The sequence below is a fragment of the Bipolaris zeicola genome, assembly GCF_000523435.1.
Source record: "Bipolaris zeicola 26-R-13 unplaced genomic scaffold scaffold_23, whole genome shotgun sequence".
NCBI lineage: Eukaryota > Fungi > Ascomycota > Dothideomycetes > Pleosporales > Pleosporaceae > Bipolaris > Bipolaris zeicola.
Window position 1 is genome coordinate 140,194 of NW_006912072.1, and position 19,856 is coordinate 160,049.

The window sequence follows — 19,856 nt, forward strand, 5'->3', positions numbered from 1 at the left end:
TTCTCTTGCATGACCATGCATGAATACTCAAAACGGCTCTTTCTATACTTCCAAAAGCCACGACATGACAACCGGCTTATCTCTACACACTCGCTACACACAAACTTTCTTTCGCCCATCTTCTCCAACTATCCCCGTCACACCGACAACGGGAATTACACCAAAAAAAGAATATTATCCCAACAAACTACTAACCCACCCAACCGGATCCTAGCCGGTATTCGCTTCATCTACCCCTGTTCCACTACACTCTCACCTCGGCATCCGTTTCCCACCCCCGACATATCCACGCAGCCACGCAGCCACCTAGCCAGACTAGTCACCACTATAAAAAGCAAAAAAGCGACCGAAACCAGTAATATCCATGCTCACTCCCAAGAACTTTGCCGATACGAGGAAAGCATCGACCCTGAACCCGGGAAATGGGACGAACAAGCAAAGTTGCCATAGACTAAACAAACAAGCACGCAACCTAGGCTTCAAAGTCCCCACAATCTGTATTCGCTACGTAAAACGTACAAAAGCTTGTTGTAGTTTGTTTGTGATTGGGGGAACGCATAATCCAGTGTGTGAAAGATGGGTTAGTTGCTTTCAATTCCATACTGAACACAAGTGAGAACCCGATTTTGTGTCTTGCAATGGCGTGTTACGCTCTCTTGGTTATTTGCTTTTGTTTCTGCATGTGAGAGGAGGAGTAGGTACAGCAATGCGGTCCGTGGGTATCGGGCCCCATCGGAAGAGAGAAACAAAGTTTCACGTGTTCTGGATTCGTTGCAGTTGTTGCGGTGGTTGGGTGATGGAGGTGAGTGGGCATATGGTAGGACAATGGGGTTCAAATGAAACCTTTTGCTTGATCTAGGTCTACACAGTAGGATATGGGAAAGTAAAAGTTAGAGGCGGAGTGGGCAAAAAAGGATGAAGGCATCTCGTGACAAGACGACGGATGCCCTAGAATCCATGTCATGCTTTGCGAAGAAGTCTGCGTGAGCAAAGTGCCTGAACGAAGACAACATTTTGGTATTTGAGAAAATATATGCCGCCAAAGAACGCCTCATTCTACAAATACCTTGCAGTTTAACCATCAAACCCAAAAACAAACGATCGTAATTAACCACCCCGTCCAGCGCAGTATAAGTGCTTAAAAAACCAACTCGCCAGTGACAAACAAAACTCCGTCATGATGCTAGCAACCACCAAACAAGCGTGCACCCAGTTTTCCATTTCACGCATTCGTATCGTACAGTTTCGACCAAGACCGCAGCTAACCGCTTAGAAAAAGTAGTAGAGCAGACTTCCACTGGCAGTCATGAAGACACCAAACCACCACCACTGGTCTGATCTCGCAGCGCCGGGTGTTCTCTTGTAGATGACTTCGTGGTTTAAGGGGAGCTCGCCTCGCTTCGAGTTCTTTGGTGCGGCGGTCTGGGTAACGAGGGGGTTGAGGGTGGTGGTTGGCAGCATTTGGGGCTGGGCCATGGCGAGGTACATGGGCATCATGGGAGCGCCGTCGGCTTTGTACAGAGTGATGCGCGGAATCTTGGCGTAGGCGTCTGACGCAACGTACTCATAGCGCTATGTGCATGTCAGCAAATCGATGCACAATAGACGTCAAGACAGGGATGACAATCAATTGTGAAGAATACGTACATCAAACAGTTCAGTCGTGTTGTAGCGAGTGTAGGTGGCGTATTTGTAACGGCATGGATCAGAGAGCAATTGTCGGCCGTCGACTTTGATAGGGTTGAGGATGAGGGAGCCGTTGCTGAGCTTCTCGTAGCTGCCGTGCTGCCATTGAATTATGCCTTTGGGGCAGCTGGGATCCTGGGCTGTCGACGCTGTTAGTACGTCGGTCGCGATGCGCGCGCGATTGCGGGGCTACGTACGATTTGCGATTGCGCGATAGTAAGCCTCCTCGTAGAATCCGTCAGCTGTGAAGGAGTAGCTGATGCCTGTGTGCTTCGGCTCGGTGAATTTCTCCTCAACGGGGTTATAGAAGCCCTGTCAGCAATTAGCCTCGATCTTCCCGTAAATATCGCAATACGGAAGTCATACAGGACCAGTCAGGGTTGAGTTTGACTTGCTTGTCCAGGTGCCTACGAGATCTGCTGCGCCGACGGGCGTCTGGGCCTGCGCATGCAGCATTGCGACTCCAGAAAGGAGCAGGGCTGCTAACCTCGAAACCATGGCTGCGAATGTGTTGTGTGTGTTTGAACGAATGTGGGCGACCTGGCGAAGGCGAGATAAAGCGAGCGTGCGGGTGTGGGTATGTATGTATGTGGTCACGGAGGATGGTGGGTGGGTGTCGAGGAGAGGGAGGAGTGTGGTGAGTTGCGCATGTTGAGTGTCTCGCCGCCTCCTTTGCTTGGGACGAATGGACAAGGATAACGCGGCTACTTGCAGATCATCGGCGTGCCGTGGGCAAGGCCGACCACCATTGCCCGCACCCGCATTTGGACCGTTCTCTCCAATATTATTGTTACCAAACTGCGCTCATCCAACAGCACAGTTGCTATTCACCGAGCCCGGCACTACTTTAGCCGCCCATTGTTGCTCAGGAGTTGCGGTCGCCCCAGCCTCGACTTGGCCGTCGCGCAACGGCTCTGATTCTGAAACGCCGTGACATTTGCTATTAAACGGGCACTAGGTACATACGCTATGGCGGGGTCACTGGCAGCAGTCAAAAAGGAGTTGCGAAAAAAGATACGGACTATTCTCAGCCAGCTGTCTGATGTGGCTGCTGCTTCGCAAAGTACGTCACGATACGATGGCTGCATGTCGCTCTTCTGACGCCATCCAGCGGCCAATGCCACTGCCACTCTGCTAGCCATGCCCGAGTACCAGGCGGCACGTAGAATCAGTGTCTATCTATCCATGCCTGGAGGAGAAATCTCCACAATCGACATTGTGCGCAATGCCCTCAGCGATGGCAAGAAGGTCTTCATTCCATACACGTACACTCTGGATACGCCCGACCAAGGCCAACCAAAGTCCATCATGGATATGCTCGAGCTGCACTCGATGACTGACTTTGACTCGCTTAAACCCGACAAATGGGGCATTCCAACTCCAAGCACAGAGTCCATTTCATCACGTGCCAATTGCTTTGGCGGTACTGGTGTCACAAACGGCAAGACTGACGGCATCAAAGACGGTCTTGATCTGATCGTCATGCCCGGCATGGCCTTTGACGCGCAGTTCGGCCGCCTTGGCCATGGCAAGGGCTTCTACGACTTCTTCTTGACCCGCTGTCACCACGTATCGCGCATGCCTTTTCGCGGTAAGAACTACTGGTATTCTGTATGTGGAGGGCTAACTGACCACGTCAAAGTTGGTCTTGCCTTGACCGAGCAGCTCCTTCCGCCAAATGAGTCGGTTCCCATGGACTCTTCCGATTTCCGCCTCGACGCCTTGATCACCGGCGCTGGTGAGCTCCGTCGCGCAGGGGCTTGAGCTTCTCCCATCAAGTTTGGTAAACAAAACCGTGCTTGTCCGCTCCCTACAACAGTCCTGCAATGCATGCGCTCTCTCATGTGTACGACCCTACAACCGCAGGAGAAATGTGTCCGTCGCTGGCGCTTATTGAAGTTGCTGGATCAGGGAAATGTTGTCTCCTTTCAACAGAATCTGGCCGACCTTGCGCCTCTCCTCGGGCGCGTCCTTCTTCGCAAGCGTGACTTCAATGGCGTCGTCAATGACCAGGTTCATGAACTCGTCGAAGCCCTACTCAGATGTTAGCTGCTTGGGCATAGATAGCAAGCGGCCATGGTACCCTCAGTTTTCCCTCGATGCGCATGCCCAGGTTCTCGTATAGCCAAACTGATATGGTCGCCCGTGATTGCAGAAGCTTGAAGATGAAGTTGATGGGAGGAAGGAGGACTGCGCGCTCGTCAGTTGGTGCTGCTGCGCAAGCATGTGGTAGTTGTCGTACCTTTTCCTCCGCCGCGGCCTATACACGTTAGCTATGGTTTTCGCCCAATGACGGGACATACCGACCTCCACGTCCAGTCATTTTGTAATTCGAGTTTCGGGTATCAGGGTTTTGGCGTTTGTAGAGTCGACGCCTGGTTGCAGGGTGGGCGGTAGCTGGTGGAGATGAAGTGTAGTCGAAGCAACATTTCTGGCGCGAGGGAGCGAGCGGTCACGGCTCTTGGCGCTAACGTGGGGATCTTTGACTGCCTATGCGCAACCAAACGCAACTGCCCATGCCCGAGCAAACTCACCACCCCACCACGCTGGCAACCACCACAACCACCCTCGCCGCATCCTCGCCGCCTGCACCTTCTGTCTGCCGGCCTCGATCACAAAGCCAGTGCATGCGCGCAATATAACTCGACCCCGCCGTCTCTTTCAGAGCAGTATCCGCATCCGTTCCCCCACCATCACCATCATCACCACCCCCCTCAACCATCCCCACCATGGCTGCCAACGGACAGCAGGTGTTCGACCCGGTGTTGGCGGCACACAACACCATGGCATCGTCGGCGGATCGCGCACAGAAAGAGCAGGCACATCAGTTTCTGGAGCAATTTCAGAAGTCGGTACGTACGGGTCCGTCGTTGTAAGGGCACAGGTGGCTGACTGGCGCGCAGGAAGAGGCATGGACAACCACACTAGCTATGCTCGAGTCCAACTCTGCAGATGCAGCAGCCAAGCTTTTCGCTGCCACAACTCTCAAGGGCAAGGTAAGCTAGTGTTTTGCTCATCAAAGCGCTCTCCTAACAGCCGGCAGATTGTCTATGACTTGCACCAAGTGCCCCGCGCTCAACTTGCCGAGCTGCGAGCTTCTATCATGCGAAACTTGGCCATTTTCCACGCTGGACCAAAGCCCATACGCTTGCAGCTATGCGTGTGTCTGGCAAATCTCGCAATACAGATGACCGAGTGGAAGGATGTCCTCAAAGATATCGTCAACTCACTCGGCTCCGACCCTGCAACCTTACCTTGCGTCCTCGACTTTCTCCGCGTTCTCCCCGAAGAAGTCACACATGGACGTAAGATCGCACTCACAGTACGTCCGAGCGAGCCGCGCCCCATTTGCAGCCTACGGCAATTCCCCGCGGTGCCGACACATGCTAGCAGAGTTGTAGTCTAATGTGTGGTGGTCAGGAACACGAGTTGACTATGAGGACGGCCGAGTTGATTGAAGACAACGCCCAGCAAGCCCTGGAACTCCTCGTACGATACGGAACCTCTTCACGTACGTTAATTTTCCCGGATTCCAGCCCACTCCAACTGACAGTTCATAGCTGCGGCCGCACAAAACCCCCAATTACTCCACTGCATCACTTCCTGGATACGCGAAATTCCATTGGACGCCATCATCAACTCTCCCTTGCTCAAGATCATATTTGACGGCCTCTCGCAAGAAGATCCTTTTGAAGCTGCGGTAGAATGCCTGAGCGCCCTCCTTTCAGAGACGAGAGACGTCGATGAGACTCTCAGTTCCATAATGATCCTCTATCCCCAAGTCATCAACCTTCAAACGAAGCTCGCCGAGGCGGCACAAGAGGAGGATACTGAAAAGTTCAAGGGCATTGCGAGGATATTTGCCGAAGCTGGAGAGTCTTGGGTCATCCTCATCGCCCGTCTACCGACCGATTTCCGTGCATTAGTCGAAGCAATACTTGCCATAGCCGCGCTAGACAAGGAGAGAGATGCCATCTCCCATACCTTCAAGTTCTGGTACGACCTCAAGCAATACCTGACACTGGAGAAATACGCCGAAGCCCGCAACCAATGCCTAGACATTTACTCCAAGCTCGTCGACATCATGATAAACCACCTTCAGTTCCCGAAGCCGGAAGGTGGGAGTGGTGATGACAAGGACTTGTTCGAAGGCGATCGCGAACAAGAAGAAAAGTTTCGCGAGTTTCGACACCAGATGGGCGATGTTCTCAAGGATTGCTGTGAGGTCATGGGTGTCGTGGAATGCCTTCAAAAACCTTATGATCTCATTCAGCAGTGGGTTCAAACATACGGCGCGCAGGCTGGGCCAAACAGTGTGCCAGAGTGGCAGAAACTGGAAGCGCCTTTGTTCGCGGTCAGAGCCATGGGCCGCATGGTGCCTTCAGATGAGAACATCATGCTTCCACGACTGATTCCACTCATTGCAGGCATACCCGATCACAACAAGTTGCGATTCCAAGCTGTGATGGCTCTAGGAAGATACACAGAGTGGACGGCTCAGCACCCTGACACGCTACAGATGCAATTGGACTACATCATGGCAGCTTTTGACCATTCAACCAAGGATGTCATTCGAGCTGCTGCGCTGTCATTCAAGTTCTTTTGCAACGATTGCGCGAGCTTGTTAGTTCACTATGTTGGCCCGCTACAGCAGTTTTACGCAAAGAATTTGAACAAGCTACCCATTAGCAGTCAGGAAGAAATTACGGAAGGCGTCGCCTCTGTTGTTGCCAAAGTTCCCAACGACCAGCTTCTAGCAACACTCAAGCTATATCTCGACCCTGTCATGGCACACTTGATCGAGCTTGCACAACAAGCAAAGGACGAGCCAGACCAGAAACTCATTGCAGACAAGATCAACCTCCTCACGATATTCTTTGAAATGGTGAGGCCAGAGATACCACCCGGCCAAGAGCATCCAGCCGTCAAATACTGCGAACAGATTTTCCCCACCCTTGCCAACATGATCAGCCATTTCCACACAAGCATACCGATCCTCGAGCGTGTATGCAGGTGCTGGCGATACATGGTACTTTCTTACCAGACGGCAATGCGGCCACTTCTACCGGCTCTTGCCACAAAACTGATTGAAGGTTTCGATAAATCAAGACAGGGATGTTTCCTCTGGGCCACGGCATCGATAGTGCGCGAATTCTCGCAAGGCGTAGAAACTGTCGATGCAGGTCTGGCAAACGACGTCTACCAGTTCTATGAGCAGCAAGCGAAGACTTTCCTAAGGATACTCAGTGATCTGCCACCAGAAGAACTCCCTGATCTCATTGAGGATTACTTCCGTCTCGCAGCCGACATGGCACTCTACTTCCCATCCGAGTCTATCATGTCCCCGCTTATGGAAACGATACTTCTTGCAGCTTGTAGTTCTCTCACATTGCTCAAAGAGGATCCCATCATCGCAGTGCTGCACTTCCTACGCGACTTCCTTGGCTATGGTCGCAATTCATCGCCGTCGTCTACATTTGACAACACACGTCACGAAGTTCCAGAACAAATACGGGACCGCGTTAAGCAGCTTGTTGTGGGTGCTGGCGTCCAACTTGTCCAGCGTATCATGACGGGCATGATGTACAGCTTTCCCGAGGGCTGTTTTGCCGACTCATCTGGCGTTCTTCTCGACCTGTTCGAGCTCATGCCTGAACAGGTTGCACAGTGGGTTGCGAGCACCGTGGCTATGTTACCACAGGGTAGCATCACACCTCAAGAGAGCGAGCGCTTCCTCAACAACATTCGCCAGCGGATCCAGACAGGCGATGTTAGGATGATTAGAACGATTCTGCAAGACTTTACGACTAGCTATCGTCGAAGAAACGTGGCCCCCCGAGAGGGCCTCGGCAGGCTGGAGGCTTCGCGGTTTAGGTTTTCTGGTTAGCGGCTGAGCACTGAACCGTTGCTGTACTATTTGAAAGCATCGGTTGAGCGCATGCTCCGAGGTAAAGTGATCGTCGAGACGCTCCATCAGGTCAGAGCCAAGTCGAACACATCCATAGCGCTTATGTAGGTAGGTTCACTATTGAGACAATAGGGATGCAATATATCTGGTGTGGGATGGAGTAAATATCAAAAGAGCATAATTGTACTTGAAGCGTTTGTGTGTTGGCATTTGCATGGAAGAGAGGGATATGGAAGGAAAGGATACCATTGATGAGATAAAGTGGGGTTTGTCGTTACAGCTGCTAAGATAGCCTTGGATTTATTTGTTTTCATAACCGTGTTTGACTGCAACAACAGGAGGCATACATGAAGTGATGTTGGAATGGATTTTCGTCATGTGGTGTGTATTTTGCAGAGATGGTGATAGTGAGCATGTTAATACTGCACCATTGCCAAAGCACCAGATACATACGCCACCTGATCTTCTTGCTGTACGTTAACGAGCCGCTAAGGTGATACGGAAGTCATGCAATAGCGTGACCACAAAATGCAGATGATTGAAAGACCACAATATGCCTGTTTTTTTTTGGAAATCCGTGGTCGTCAATACCGTTCACACCAACTGCTGTTGCTGCCTGGTGCAATCTTTTCGGGCAGTAGCTGCCAACCGACACTTCTTATCACTGACATCACAAAACATATTGCATCACGCTCAACCTTCTCTCCCCTCCCTCACCTCATAGCTCGCTGCTCATCCATACTACTAGATGGCTGCTCAACAACATCCTACTTGAGCACTGTCGACGCTACCATTGTTTTGCTACACTTCCTCATACAACTCCTTCCTCATTTCATCTATTCGTCCCTTGGCAACTCTCACCAATACAACACTTCAACTACCAAAGCTACGGGTCTGCCATCTGGTATTTGTCTGGGACTGTTTCGACTCACCAAAACACGACGCCATACTTTGATTCGAGCCTCGTTGGCTCTGCGGCCACCTTCGCATTAAGTGTGTCTTTCTGGTCCAGATTACAGATTCAAAAATCAAGGATGTGTATTTTCACATTGCTAATACAGTCACAGGTGCATCTCGCAGTCACCACAACGTTTCCCTTTACCTATTGTATATACGGGCTGCCTGCACAGTACTGGGAAGAAGAATACTGGCGAAGCTTTTTACTTGATACCATTGAGGAAGTGGACATCCTGGATCCATCACACGCGAAGCCTGGCCGAATCAGGGCTAATTCTACGGGTTCTAATCCTAAACCAAGGTCATTGAGCTCGAGCATATCGGGAACGTCGCAGCACTCGACCCGTATCAGAAGGCATTCTCAGCCCACGCCACCGCCGACACTTGCTGAAAAAGTTGCATTGGGACCACAGCTCAATCCCTGGCATCCCAAGCACCCTCATCGACTCACTAGACACGGTTCTCTACAAGACATTTACATCCGCAGAAAGGAGCAACGCCTAAAGGAAGCTGCAGATTACGAAGAGCGTTTGATTCAACTCCGCCTTCAGCGGCGCAGGAGTTCGCGACAACTCGACGGCTCGAGGTCAGCTGGAAGCTCACCAAACATAAGTCGTACAAACTCTGAGAAGGAGCTCTCAAGAACTTCTTCGTGGAAGAACCTTGCCAAAGAGCTAGCATCCTTTGAGAAGTTTGGGCCGCTTAAACGCACAAATACTTCCGAATCCGTGGCGTCTTCGAGATCTGAACAGTCCAACAGATCCAGAAAGTCAAATCTCCGCCGGGTACTGGTATTGGAACGTACTAGTTCAGATGATCGAGGCGTTCAAGGACATGAAGCACGGCAAAAGCAGCAGTTACGACAGTTTAGCATTGGAGCGGACAGCGAGCCAAATATTGCATCGCATGGAGGACAAGGACTCGGATTATGCCCTGGAAAGCACCCGGACAAGAGTACTCGGTACGTGTGTTGTTCAATGCTGGTGACAAAAAACTGACTTGTCGTAGCGAACGCGCGCGCGATCTATGGACCGAATCGATGTTTAGACGTGATAAGCTTCGCTCCGACTTCCTCAAGAAGAGTTGGGGCGTGCATCGTCGAACACAATCCATCCAGTAAATCATATATCCATTGCTGTTCTGCAAAAGAGACCTCACGTCTTGCTGCTTTGGAACATTTGCTTGTCATCACCGAAGACTTGCTTCAACGCCTTATGGATGTCGAGGGCATCACAAGCAGTGGGTGGCTTCCCGCTACTCCACAGTCACAGCATGCAGCGATGTATGGCAGTGCATGCGGCAGCACAGTAGGTGGAACGGGAAGTGGTAGCATGGCCAGCAGTGTGCAGACAAGTCGGAGGGGAAGTACTCAACCACAAGAGTAAAATTATCCCTGATCTGCTTTAACATTTCCCTTATTTTGTACCTGGTATCAGGTTACTTACAAGCCATAGTATGTTCCTTGATCACGCGCACGGCTCACCGCAATCCACGCAGCCACCGCAACAACTACAACATCCACACTCAGTACCTTCCCAACTTCCCTTTGTCAATGACTTCAATGCACCTAGCTCGCCTCACCATATTCAGAAACCGAGGCTCCCCAGGGGCGGCAGCGAGACATCATTCCCTACCAGTACACCAAACCCAATGGCACAGACGATTGCCAGGACGAACAGCGATGTCATTCAGCATCCCAAGCCAGTGCCCGTCGGTCAGTTGGCAGTTCCTGGGCGCGGCAGAGTGCAGTGGAATCTAGGTTCCGAAGGCTAAGCATGGCGATGCAATGTCAGCTATTGCTTGATTGAGTTTTGAAGTTTCAAAAATAACGAGTTCATGAAATGGGGTGAGGTTACCTATAGCTCATCACTACCTTTGTTAGCAACACGCAAATGACATTTTTGGTTGTATGAGAGAGCGGCGACTGGTGAGTTACACAACCTAGACTGACAACAGCAACCGGCATACCAGGACCCTACCCACATGACTTGCGCGAATTGGGCAAAAAAAGATGCAAGAGCAAAAACATACGACAGCGGGGATTCGCCAGTGGTCACCCACCTGACTACTAATCCGCCGATTTCAAGCTTGTATAGGCCAGATCGAACGGGATGGCTAAATTTCTTGAATCTATGGCCGTATGTGGGAGAACAACCAGGATAAGTTCTTTAGATTCGTGAAACATTAAAAAATACTGGGAATAAAAACCAGGAGGTTTTCCAGCGTGCGCACGTGATGCTATCGATATCCCAAACTAGCTTAGCACTGCCGCATCGACGGAAAACAACGTCTACACTCTTTCGCAAGCCGCGTAAAGATAGATAATGATTAAATATTAATGGCACTATCAAAAAATTCGTAAGACACCACTAAATTCTCAAAGGTGTAGGTGCAGAGTCAGGATCTCGTAATTGCATACAAGAGTGAAGTGATGGGCCTCAAGAATGGCGGGGGTGCATTTTGATGCATACAACCAGTGTCCTCAATCATAGATCTCTCCGACTCAATGTATATACTGCTAGCTTATCCATCATACTAGAGCCCAAGTCAGAGCGCTTGCAGTATTAGGGCGAAGTACGACGTAGACGGCACGGTTGAAAGGGTGACTGACAGGTGCTATTAGCGCGAAATCTTGGCGGCGCAGCGCACACATTGAATTGCCCCACTGGCCGCCACTTCTTACCGTGCTGTATCTGACAACAACCCCGACTTCAGGACCGACGCCTACACAGAACAGCACATACATAGCCGCTGACATGTCACGACCTGCAGGGTGAGTCTATCTGTGCCCTGTGCGTTCATGCGCATCCCACTGTCCTGGATTCTCTGGCGCGCCAACTCGTCACCTATTTCGCCTCAACCGAACGTCGATAAAAGTCTATATGCTGACGATTGCCATGTAGCCGCACCGACTGGGCGGAAGAAGACGACGAGGAGTCCCTCACCTCCCTCCCACCCAACCAAGTCATCAAGAACAAGGACGGAACCGAAACAGTCATCTCCTACCGTATTGAGGATGGCAAGAAGATCAAGACCACCCGCCGCATCAAGAAGACCGTCGTCAAGCAAGTCGTAAACCCACGTGTCGCCGAACGAAAGCAATGGGCCAAGTTTGGTCAAGAAAAGGGCAAGCCACCCGGCCCACAAACAGATACCGTCTCCGTGGCCGAGAACATTGTGTTCAGACCAGTATCGAACTGGAAAGCAAGCACCGAGGACAAGGGCGACGAAGCGAAGAAGAAAGCCGAGCTCAAGAACGCAAAGATCAAGTGTCGTATTTGCCAGGGCGACCATTTCACGACAAAATGTCCGTTCAAGGATACCATGGCTCCCGAGGGCGATGTTGCGCCTGCAGACATGCCCGACGATGCGCCCGGCGTTGGTGCATCAGGAGGTCTTGGTGCTGGATCTGGAGGATACGTGCCACCACATCTGCGTGGACGTGGTGGTGCTGGCGAGAAGATGGGCGGCAAGTTTGATCGTGACGACAGCGCCACCCTTCGTGTCACCAACGTTTCCGAGTTTGCTGAGGAGCAAGATTTGCGCGACATGTTCTCAAGATATGGACATGTTACCAGGGTCTTCTTGGCCAAGGACAGGGAAACTGGTCGTGCCAAGGGTTTCGCCTTTGTCAGCTATGCAGACCGATCAGATGCTGCAAAGGCGTGCGAGAAGATGGACGGATGTAAGTCTTGTGGTCGGATATTTCATGCGGGAACTTTACTAACGAAGCTGCAGTCGGTTTCGGTCATCTTATCCTTCGTGTCGAGTTTGCTAAGAAGGCTTAAGTGATTGGCGATGATTACCAGATGCTATGTAATTTGGCGTTCGGGGCTGGGACTACGGCCTCAGAGGCGGGTCCTTAGAGTTGGTGATGGGTATCTTCTATGAGCTTGCACGAGGTAGATGCTCCTTTTGCCTATCAAAACGATGGGTGTTTTACGTTAGTCTGTACGACTATACATTACGCTACCGATTTTTAGCTCGAGCCCTGGCATGAAGAGATGACGAATACTTCCGCAACATCGACTGCCAAATGGCTTATGCATCATGTCATGTATTGTGCAATCTCTCTGGCTGTGTGATGAAGAACAAGACATTGTTCAAAGTGAGCAGGGGAGTAGAAAGTGAAGGAGAGAGAACAAGCAGTTAAACACTTTGAAAAAAATATTTTAAGGACGTAGCATTGAATGCAAAGCAGGTAATATTCGAGCCAGCAAGTCTTCTCATGCTTGCTCTGCCATGCCTGCATGATCTGATTCGTCGTGGTATCATAATCCATCTCCAAAGAATTCCCCCTCATCTTAGTCGCTGGCCCTGTATTTGGCTCTGTACTCATCTAGTCGCTTCAGGTCCTCCTCTCCGCCCAGGCTCCTCAAATACTCGACCACATCGTCCAGTGTCAGGATAGCAAGCACTGGAATGCCGTACTGCTTCCTCACCTCGCCAATTGCACTTGGCCCAGGCTTGCCGTCATCATCGGTAGCAGTAGGAGTCTTTTCTTGCCTGTCAAAGGCAACAATGATGCCAACCAATTCTCCGCCTTCCCTCTTGATGATGTCGATAGCCTCTCGGATCGCAGTACCAGCGGTGATGACGTCGTCCACGATAACAATCTTCTTTCCCTTAAGGCTGGCACCGACAATGTTGCCGCCCTCGCCGTGGTCCTTTGCTTCTTTGCGGTTGAAGCTGTAGCTCTTCAGCCCGTACTTGGCGAGATCTAGATCGGCGAGTTTATCAACTGATGCCGCTGCGAGGGGGATGCCCTTGTATGCGGGTCCGAAGAGGATGTCCCATTGGAAAGAAGCATCGGCCTCTCCATGCGCCTTGAGTGTGTGAGCATAGGCTGAGGATATTGAGCGCAGCAAGTCGGCTCTGTGGAATAGCCCCGCATTGAAGAAGTAGGGCGATATGCGCTTGGACTTGAGGGTGAAAGTCCCAAACTTTAGCGCACCCGCCGACACACAGTCCTTGAGGAAGTTTTGCTTGAATTCTGGAAGTGCCATGGCGAATTGTTACTCCTGGGCTGTGCGATGGGTATGGGTGAGTGTTCCGAGGGTGGTGGGCGTTTTCCATGATTTCTTTCCGAGCTCGGAAGCAGAGACCCTTCGAGAAAGGTCCGTGCACGGTGTCGTTCGTCACTGTTCAATGTTGCTCGCCAGAAGTTTTCGCGACATCACCGCCGACGCCCCAGCACACGCCCCATTGCCCTGCGCCTCTCCGCCCTGCGCCATCCTACGCTTTTCCTTTCTTTGCTTTCTTCTATCCACATACTCCGTGGGTTACGGGTCTTGGTAGCGATCTGGCGCAGCCTCTTATCTTTTCTTTATACCGGCACAGCACGACATCTTCAATATGGCTATGTATGTGCTTTCTTTGTGACTCCCAATGAAACTTCAATTCGAGACCTGCTGACACCCACACCAGCTGGGATACATTAACAGGACGCAAGGCCAAGGAGGCCGCACCACAACCGCCACCAAATAATGACTTTGTAAAAGAAGATACTTTCCAGCCCACACCATTCGACCCCAGCACCGCCATCCAGAACCCCTCCGAGTTCATCCTCGACCCCACACAATTGCACCCTCTTGCGGGCCTCAACCAACAGACGCTCGAATACCTCTCACTCGAAGACCAACTCCCATCCGATCTTCCTGGCTCGCAATCGGCCCTGCCCTCGCGTGGCTGGTCAGACGACTTATGTTATGGCACCGGAGTCTCGTACCTGACGGCGCTGACAATTGGTGGCGCATGGGGACTTGCCGAGGGACTACAGAAGAACCCGCCCAGCATGCCACCACGGTTGCGGCTCAACGGTGTGCTCAATGCGATAACGCGGAGAGGGCCGTTTTTGGGAAACAGTGCAGGTGTGATTGCCATGGTGTACAATGGAATAAATAGCACCATTGGCTACTACAGGGGAAAGCACGAGATGAGCAACAGCATAGTCGCAGGCGCCTTGAGCGGTGCCATCTTTAAGAGCACAAGAGGGACGAGGCAAATGGCCATTAGTTCGGGTATTTGCGCCACTGTAGCAGGATCCTGGGCGGTAAGTTGGATAGCCATTGAAGCTAGGAAATTTACTAATGGTGACTCAGATAACACGAAAGGTCTTTTTTGAGCCTGATCAAAAATCCGAGTAAACCAAGAACAGTTGTGTCTTGAGCCACAATGTTCCCGCCATCGCAGGCGTTCCGAGTTTTCGGAGTTTTCGTCGCAATGATGTTCTCGTCTTTTCTACGTTCGACACTTTTTGCATCTATACCGTCGATCTTGACGTATCCCTCACCACTCTACGGGCGGCCTCCGCTGCCCACTGTACAATAGCTGGCGTTCCTGGATGAAGACCGCATGAGGTTTAGAGAAAAAAGGCATGGTGTTGGGCTTCTGGGTCTTTGGGCGACTGGCTGTGTATTGTATGTAAGACGAAATGATGGAGCAAATTAATGACATTTGATCAATTGAGCTGCATTATGCATATTGGATCATTCTGGCAGGAGGAGAAGAGCAGGCTATACTGGCTGTTATTATACTGACGATTCGCTTCGTGAGTGGTGTGGTTCGCATTGGAGCCAATGCGCAGGGGAGAGGGGCCGCCTTTAGCGCAAGCCCCTGCAACTGCACCCATGCACTGCAGTCAAGTACACGGTCGCCTGTACGCACCATTGTGTATTCCAGCGCCACGCGCCATGGTGAATTTTACTAACGCTACGGCTACCGGAACGACCTCGTCGTGTAGCTTCGGTTTGATCGGCAATCCATGTTGCCTTGGCATATGGGTCACGTCCCCTACGTTGTCTCTCACCTGAGAGGTGTCCTAAAGCGCCGAGTCCATCTCCACTATATTCCGTATATTACAACGCCCCCGGGTCAGCACCTTTGCACTAAGCACCTCTTGCCGCTCTGTTACTTGACACTCTGGCACGGTGCAATTGTCCTAGTCTAGCCTTGTAGGCAGTACATGGTCGATGGTGGCTGCTTACTTGGTCGTTCCAGTCTCCTTTAAATCGTTCACTCAATGAGCGACTATAGTTTCCACTGCCCATCTCACCATGCGTAGGATCAAAGTACCCCGCGGGGTACCATACCAGCAGCCCATGTCCCGGCAACACAAACGATTCCTGCTCTACGCGCTCGGTGCAGCCCTCCTGTTCGGCGTATGTTACAGGTTCTTCGGGGAGCCCATCGACCCGTTGGCAGTTCCTTTTGAAGACCACGAGGCGTACATGCGCCAAAGTCCCAGTCTCGCCAACCTCGAATCGCAACAGTCTTACGATTGGCGCAAAGCCCCTTTTGTAAACCGCATTTCGTCCTACATCCCGCTGCCGACCAGCAAGCCCCGCAAACTCCCGCGCATCCAGGCAGAATACTTTCCCGAAACACGTGCACAAAGAAACCAGAGGGAGTCGCAAAGAATTGCAGTACGGAATGTCTTCAAGCGTACGTGGAAGAGCTACAGGACATACGCTTGGGCGCAGGATGAGCTCAAGCCTGTCACGGCAGAAGGCGAGGAGTCGTTTGGTGGCTGGGGTGCTACTCTTGTCGATTCACTCGATACCCTGTGGATTATGGGCCTTCGAGAGGAGTTTGACGAGGCTGTAGAGGCAGTTGCGGCAATCGACTTCGGCAGGACAAACCTCACAAGTGTCAGCGTTTTTGAAACGACAATTCGATACCTAGGGGGTTTGCTGAGCGCATACGACATGAGCGGTAAGCCAATCTTGCTTAAGAAAGCAATTCAACTTGGGGAAATGCTGTACCGGGCCTTTGACACTACGAACAACACACCGCTGGGCTGGATGAGTGTGGAGAAGGCCAAGAAGGTTGACCGAGATGCCTTTGATGCCGAGACTAATATTTGTTTTGCCTGCCTTGGCTCCTTAACCATGGAGTTTACGCGCCTTGCGCAGATCACTGCTGAGTCAAAGTATTATGACGCTGTAGCCAGAGTCACTCTACTTATGGACCGTGTTCAGAACTCTACAAAGATACCGGGGCTTTGGCCGACTATGGTCAATGTCGCGCGTGAGGATTTCACTTTGTCAGGCTCCTTTTCCATTGGCGCGCTGGCAGATAGCACGTACGAATACTTTCCCAAGATGCATGCGCTGCTCGGTGGTGTGGAGCCTGTGTACGAGAAGCTGTACCGCGACTCTGCAAAGAAGATTGACGAGCACATGCTTTTCAGGCCAATGGTACCTGACAAGGACCATGGCGAGAACTTGCTGCTCTGTGGCGATGTGTCTGCTTACAGCGACCAAATCACTCTAAACCCAACCATGCAGCATCTGACATGCTTCATTGGCGGCATGTTCGGTCTAGCAGGCCGTATCTTCTCCATCAAAGAGCACGTCGACCTCGGCGCAAAACTCACAAAGGGCTGCGTCTACAGCTATGCCGCCACCCAAACCGGCATTATGCCTGAAACCTTCGACATGGTCCCGTGCGAATCGCGCACATCCTGTCCCTGGAACCGCACCACCTGGGCCGAAGGCGTCCTCACTCATTATGGCAACAAGTACATTGACGATTTTGATGCCGCCGTCGAAAAATACAGTATTCCAACCGCTTTCACCAATATCCGCGACCGCCGGTACTTACTTCGCCCCGAAGCCATTGAGTCTGTTTTCATCATGTACCGCATCACAGGTGACCGCCACTACCTTGACAATGCATGGGACATGTTCAACAGCATCGTTGCTGCCACCGAGACAGAATACGGGTACGGTCAGGTTCGCGACGTTACGTTTGTTGCACCCCAGGATGCTACTGCTACCACTCCAACTACTACTGCGTCTAGTGCAGCATGGCACTCGGGTACGCGGGAGAAGAATATCGAGAATAAGATGGAGTCGTTTTGGACGGCGGAGACGCTCAAGTATTTCTATCTTGTGTTTAGCACCCCGGATATGATTAGTCTTGATGACTGGGTGTTTAATACCGAGGCGCATCCTTTTAGGCGGCCGAAGGCTGGGTAGAGTTCGGGTGGGGATGGAAAGTTGGATGGGTAGTATGTTTTGCGTAGCATTCCCTTTTTTGTGAACAAGAGGAATAGATTCGGTTGATTTAGGGTGGCTGTGTAGGACTTAGCGTTGCATTTTTCTGGAGTACACGGGCTTTTGGATAGATGGGTATCGCAGTACACTACTATTTTTTTCTATCATCGTTTTGATTGGATAAGTCTTGATCGAAGTGGTGTGTCTAGTGCATGATGTAAGGCTTGTGCGTGTTTTTTTTTTCAGATCGGTATCCAAAAAGATTTTGGAAAACAAGTCATGAAATCTAAAAGGAAAACTTTGACGTAATTATCTCTCACGATATGGTCGCCGGTTCGCTGATAGGGGAAATCGTGTGAAGTCGAGGGCGTGTGGTGCAGAAGAAGAAGGCGCAGTTGAATGATTTCATGGGAGTGATGTCGAGGTTGACGCGGGTATGGGAAATGGGTGAACATTGAAGTTGAGTATGCTTCGGCGATGCAGGACATGCGCGTGAAGTGGTGCAAATGGGTTAGGTATTTTGCGAAGGCAAGGCTTCTGGGGAGGCAGAAGGATAGGGATGTGCTGCAGGATAAAGTCTGGGTAAGGGTAAAGAGGTTAGATAGGAGGAAGGGGCCAAGGCCGTGGAGGAAGGACATTTTGTTTGTGGGCAATGGGTTGGAATGGGGGTGAGCCTTGTGCGTGTATGGAGAAGTTGGGTTCGTTAGTTGGATGAATGAGGCTTGAGAGTGGAATGCCTTATTCGTTCGAATTGGAGCTGTGTGAGATGCCAGCTCGAGTCGAATACTACTCCTAAGGGGGTGTACTACGGTGTGCCGAATTTACAAGCATGGATTTCGGTGTCAACCCAAGCAAGGGGACTTTAATGTACAGGGAACCATGGAATAGAAGAATTCGCTACGTTACCTGGATTCATGTAGCAGCTTGGTAGGATAGGAGAGTTATTCTAAAACCAAACGTCAACCATTCACAGCCATTGTCTTTATTGACACTTGAGTTTCACTACACCACTATTCGGGCGGTCAACATCAAAACTGGGGTATCGCCGTTTCAACGAAGGAAAAGAAAAAGGGCGCAAGAAACAGAAGAAAACACCAAGAGATCTAAAAATGGTCTTTGAACACAAGGATACGAACCAGGATCCCCGACGTCTGAAAATCTCTCGGAATACACAGTCTCTTATCCAAAGATTGTAAAAGTAATTAATATATTGTCCTCCAACGAACCTGATCACCACGGCACAATCTCGCCATCCTGTCTATAAAACTTTCCACTATCAGCCTCCTTCAAATTCGCCACAACATCCAACATATTTCTCACGCTGTCCTGCACCTCGAGCACCGCCCCTTCACCCCCCATCCTCGTCTTGACCCAACCAGGATCCATACAAACAACCTTGACGCCATTCCCCTTGAGATCCTTACTCTGATGCACCGTCAACATGTTCAGCGCAGCCTTGGACATGCTGTACGTGCAGCATTTTGTAACTTCAGATGCAACAGCCAGACTACCGAGTCCGGACGTCATATTCAGCACGGTGGCGCCGCGAGCGAGGTACCTGCGGAGGCACTGGACGATTTTCGCGGGACCAAGTACGTTGGTTTGCATGTGCTCGGCCATGCTTTTTGGGTCGAGTGTCAGGCTCGTGTCGCTGCTGGTAGCATTTATGCCGGCGATGTTGAAGAGGAAGTCGAGGTTGCTGCTTTTTTTGCTGAGAATCTCGGCGACGCGGAATTCGATGCCGGAGAGGGATTCGAGGGAGCCGACGTCGCATTCGACGATGTGGACGTTGTTGTTTGAGTTCAAGGAGTGTAGGTCGGATAGGTCGATGGATTTGGAGCGGACGCCTGCGATGATGGTGTTGGAGGGGTTGGCGGCGAGTTGGCGTACAAACTCGAGGCCAATGCCGCGGTTGGCGCCTGTTAAAAAGTAGGTTCCCATTTTTGGTCGTCGTCGTGTTTTTGTGCGGACGGGTTGGTGGCCTTTGCTGATATGTGGTTTTTGTGTTACAATGATGGTTTGATGTGATATTGGTGCTGCGTTTGCGAGGGGAAGAGCGCCAGTTGATCTTGGAACCGGTTTCCTTGTGACTGGCTGTTGCAGATATGGACGGGAGAAATTGGGCGATTGTGAGGATTTACTTGATGAAGTACTCGTTTGTCTCCGCGGCTGTGTTGTGGGGGCAATGTCGTGGCGCGTATGTTGCTGCATGCTGTCTACTTCCACCGGGTAAATCATTTTAAATGACGTCGAGATATCAGTGAACATGGGTGGAATTTTCTTTCTTTTGGCTGACTATCGTGACC

The 19,856-nt window shown here is 51.2% G+C and overlaps 12 protein-coding genes across 12 annotated transcripts; 6 read left to right on the top strand and 6 right to left on the bottom strand.

The window, feature by feature from the left end:
• Window positions 1-646: 646 nt before the first annotated feature.
• Window positions 647-814, bottom strand: COCCADRAFT_87800 (uncharacterized protein; the record flags this gene model as incomplete). Its single annotated transcript, XM_007710980.1, has 1 exon — window positions 647-814. One exon carries the CDS (start codon window positions 812-814, stop codon window positions 647-649), a length of 168 nt encoding a protein of 55 aa, XP_007709170.1.
• A 455-nt stretch (window positions 815-1,269) lies between these two features.
• COCCADRAFT_87786 (uncharacterized protein) lies at window positions 1,270-2,184 on the bottom strand (the record flags this gene model as incomplete). Its single annotated transcript, XM_007710981.1, has 4 exons — window positions 1,270-1,572; window positions 1,648-1,826; window positions 1,884-1,998; window positions 2,053-2,184. 4 exons carry the CDS (start codon window positions 2,182-2,184, stop codon window positions 1,270-1,272), a joined length of 729 nt encoding a protein of 242 aa, XP_007709171.1.
• A 471-nt stretch (window positions 2,185-2,655) lies between these two features.
• Window positions 2,656-3,450, top strand: COCCADRAFT_23692 (uncharacterized protein; the record flags this gene model as incomplete). The annotated part of the gene is made up of 3 exons (XM_007710929.1): window positions 2,656-2,749; window positions 2,798-3,277; window positions 3,329-3,450. 3 exons carry the CDS (start codon window positions 2,656-2,658, stop codon window positions 3,448-3,450), a joined length of 696 nt encoding a protein of 231 aa, XP_007709119.1.
• Window positions 3,451-3,576: 126 nt separating this feature from the next.
• COCCADRAFT_34100 (uncharacterized protein) lies at window positions 3,577-4,009 on the bottom strand (the record flags this gene model as incomplete). The annotated part of the gene is made up of 4 exons (XM_007710946.1): window positions 3,577-3,720; window positions 3,770-3,876; window positions 3,929-3,946; window positions 3,994-4,009. The coding sequence occupies 4 exons, from the start codon at window positions 4,007-4,009 to the stop codon at window positions 3,577-3,579; spliced, it is 285 nt and encodes a 94-aa protein (XP_007709136.1).
• A 406-nt stretch (window positions 4,010-4,415) lies between these two features.
• On the top strand, window positions 4,416-7,573 carry COCCADRAFT_34101 (uncharacterized protein; the record flags this gene model as incomplete). Its single annotated transcript, XM_007710947.1, has 5 exons — window positions 4,416-4,538; window positions 4,626-4,682; window positions 4,730-5,008; window positions 5,107-5,197; window positions 5,247-7,573. The coding sequence occupies 5 exons, from the start codon at window positions 4,416-4,418 to the stop codon at window positions 7,571-7,573; spliced, it is 2,877 nt and encodes a 958-aa protein (XP_007709137.1).
• A 1,791-nt stretch (window positions 7,574-9,364) lies between these two features.
• Window positions 9,365-10,324, top strand: COCCADRAFT_87764 (uncharacterized protein; the record flags this gene model as incomplete). The annotated part of the gene is made up of 3 exons (XM_007710982.1): window positions 9,365-9,512; window positions 9,560-9,932; window positions 10,006-10,324. 3 exons carry the CDS (start codon window positions 9,365-9,367, stop codon window positions 10,322-10,324), a joined length of 840 nt encoding a protein of 279 aa, XP_007709172.1.
• An 83-nt stretch (window positions 10,325-10,407) lies between these two features.
• COCCADRAFT_87848 (uncharacterized protein) lies at window positions 10,408-10,701 on the bottom strand (the record flags this gene model as incomplete). Its single annotated transcript, XM_007710983.1, has 1 exon — window positions 10,408-10,701. A coding segment is annotated over one exon (294 nt), but the record flags the coding sequence as incomplete, so codon positions are not given.
• Window positions 10,702-11,307: 606 nt separating this feature from the next.
• On the top strand, window positions 11,308-12,339 carry COCCADRAFT_23694 (uncharacterized protein; the record flags this gene model as incomplete). Its single annotated transcript, XM_007710930.1, has 3 exons — window positions 11,308-11,324; window positions 11,455-12,236; window positions 12,290-12,339. 3 exons carry the CDS (start codon window positions 11,308-11,310, stop codon window positions 12,337-12,339), a joined length of 849 nt encoding a protein of 282 aa, XP_007709120.1.
• A 516-nt stretch (window positions 12,340-12,855) lies between these two features.
• On the bottom strand, window positions 12,856-13,557 carry COCCADRAFT_2411 (uncharacterized protein; the record flags this gene model as incomplete). The annotated part of the gene is made up of 1 exon (XM_007710915.1): window positions 12,856-13,557. One exon carries the CDS (start codon window positions 13,555-13,557, stop codon window positions 12,856-12,858), a length of 702 nt encoding a protein of 233 aa, XP_007709105.1.
• A 349-nt stretch (window positions 13,558-13,906) lies between these two features.
• On the top strand, window positions 13,907-14,697 carry COCCADRAFT_2412 (uncharacterized protein; the record flags this gene model as incomplete). Its single annotated transcript, XM_007710916.1, has 3 exons — window positions 13,907-13,929; window positions 13,979-14,603; window positions 14,653-14,697. 3 exons carry the CDS (start codon window positions 13,907-13,909, stop codon window positions 14,695-14,697), a joined length of 693 nt encoding a protein of 230 aa, XP_007709106.1.
• A 909-nt stretch (window positions 14,698-15,606) lies between these two features.
• COCCADRAFT_87897 (glycoside hydrolase family 47 protein) lies at window positions 15,607-17,532 on the top strand (the record flags this gene model as incomplete). The annotated part of the gene is made up of 1 exon (XM_007710984.1): window positions 15,607-17,532. The coding sequence occupies one exon, from the start codon at window positions 15,607-15,609 to the stop codon at window positions 17,530-17,532; it is 1,926 nt and encodes a 641-aa protein (XP_007709174.1).
• Window positions 17,533-18,780: 1,248 nt separating this feature from the next.
• On the bottom strand, window positions 18,781-19,491 carry COCCADRAFT_87807 (uncharacterized protein; the record flags this gene model as incomplete). Its single annotated transcript, XM_007710985.1, has 1 exon — window positions 18,781-19,491. One exon carries the CDS (start codon window positions 19,489-19,491, stop codon window positions 18,781-18,783), a length of 711 nt encoding a protein of 236 aa, XP_007709175.1.
• Window positions 19,492-19,856: the final 365 nt, after the last annotated feature.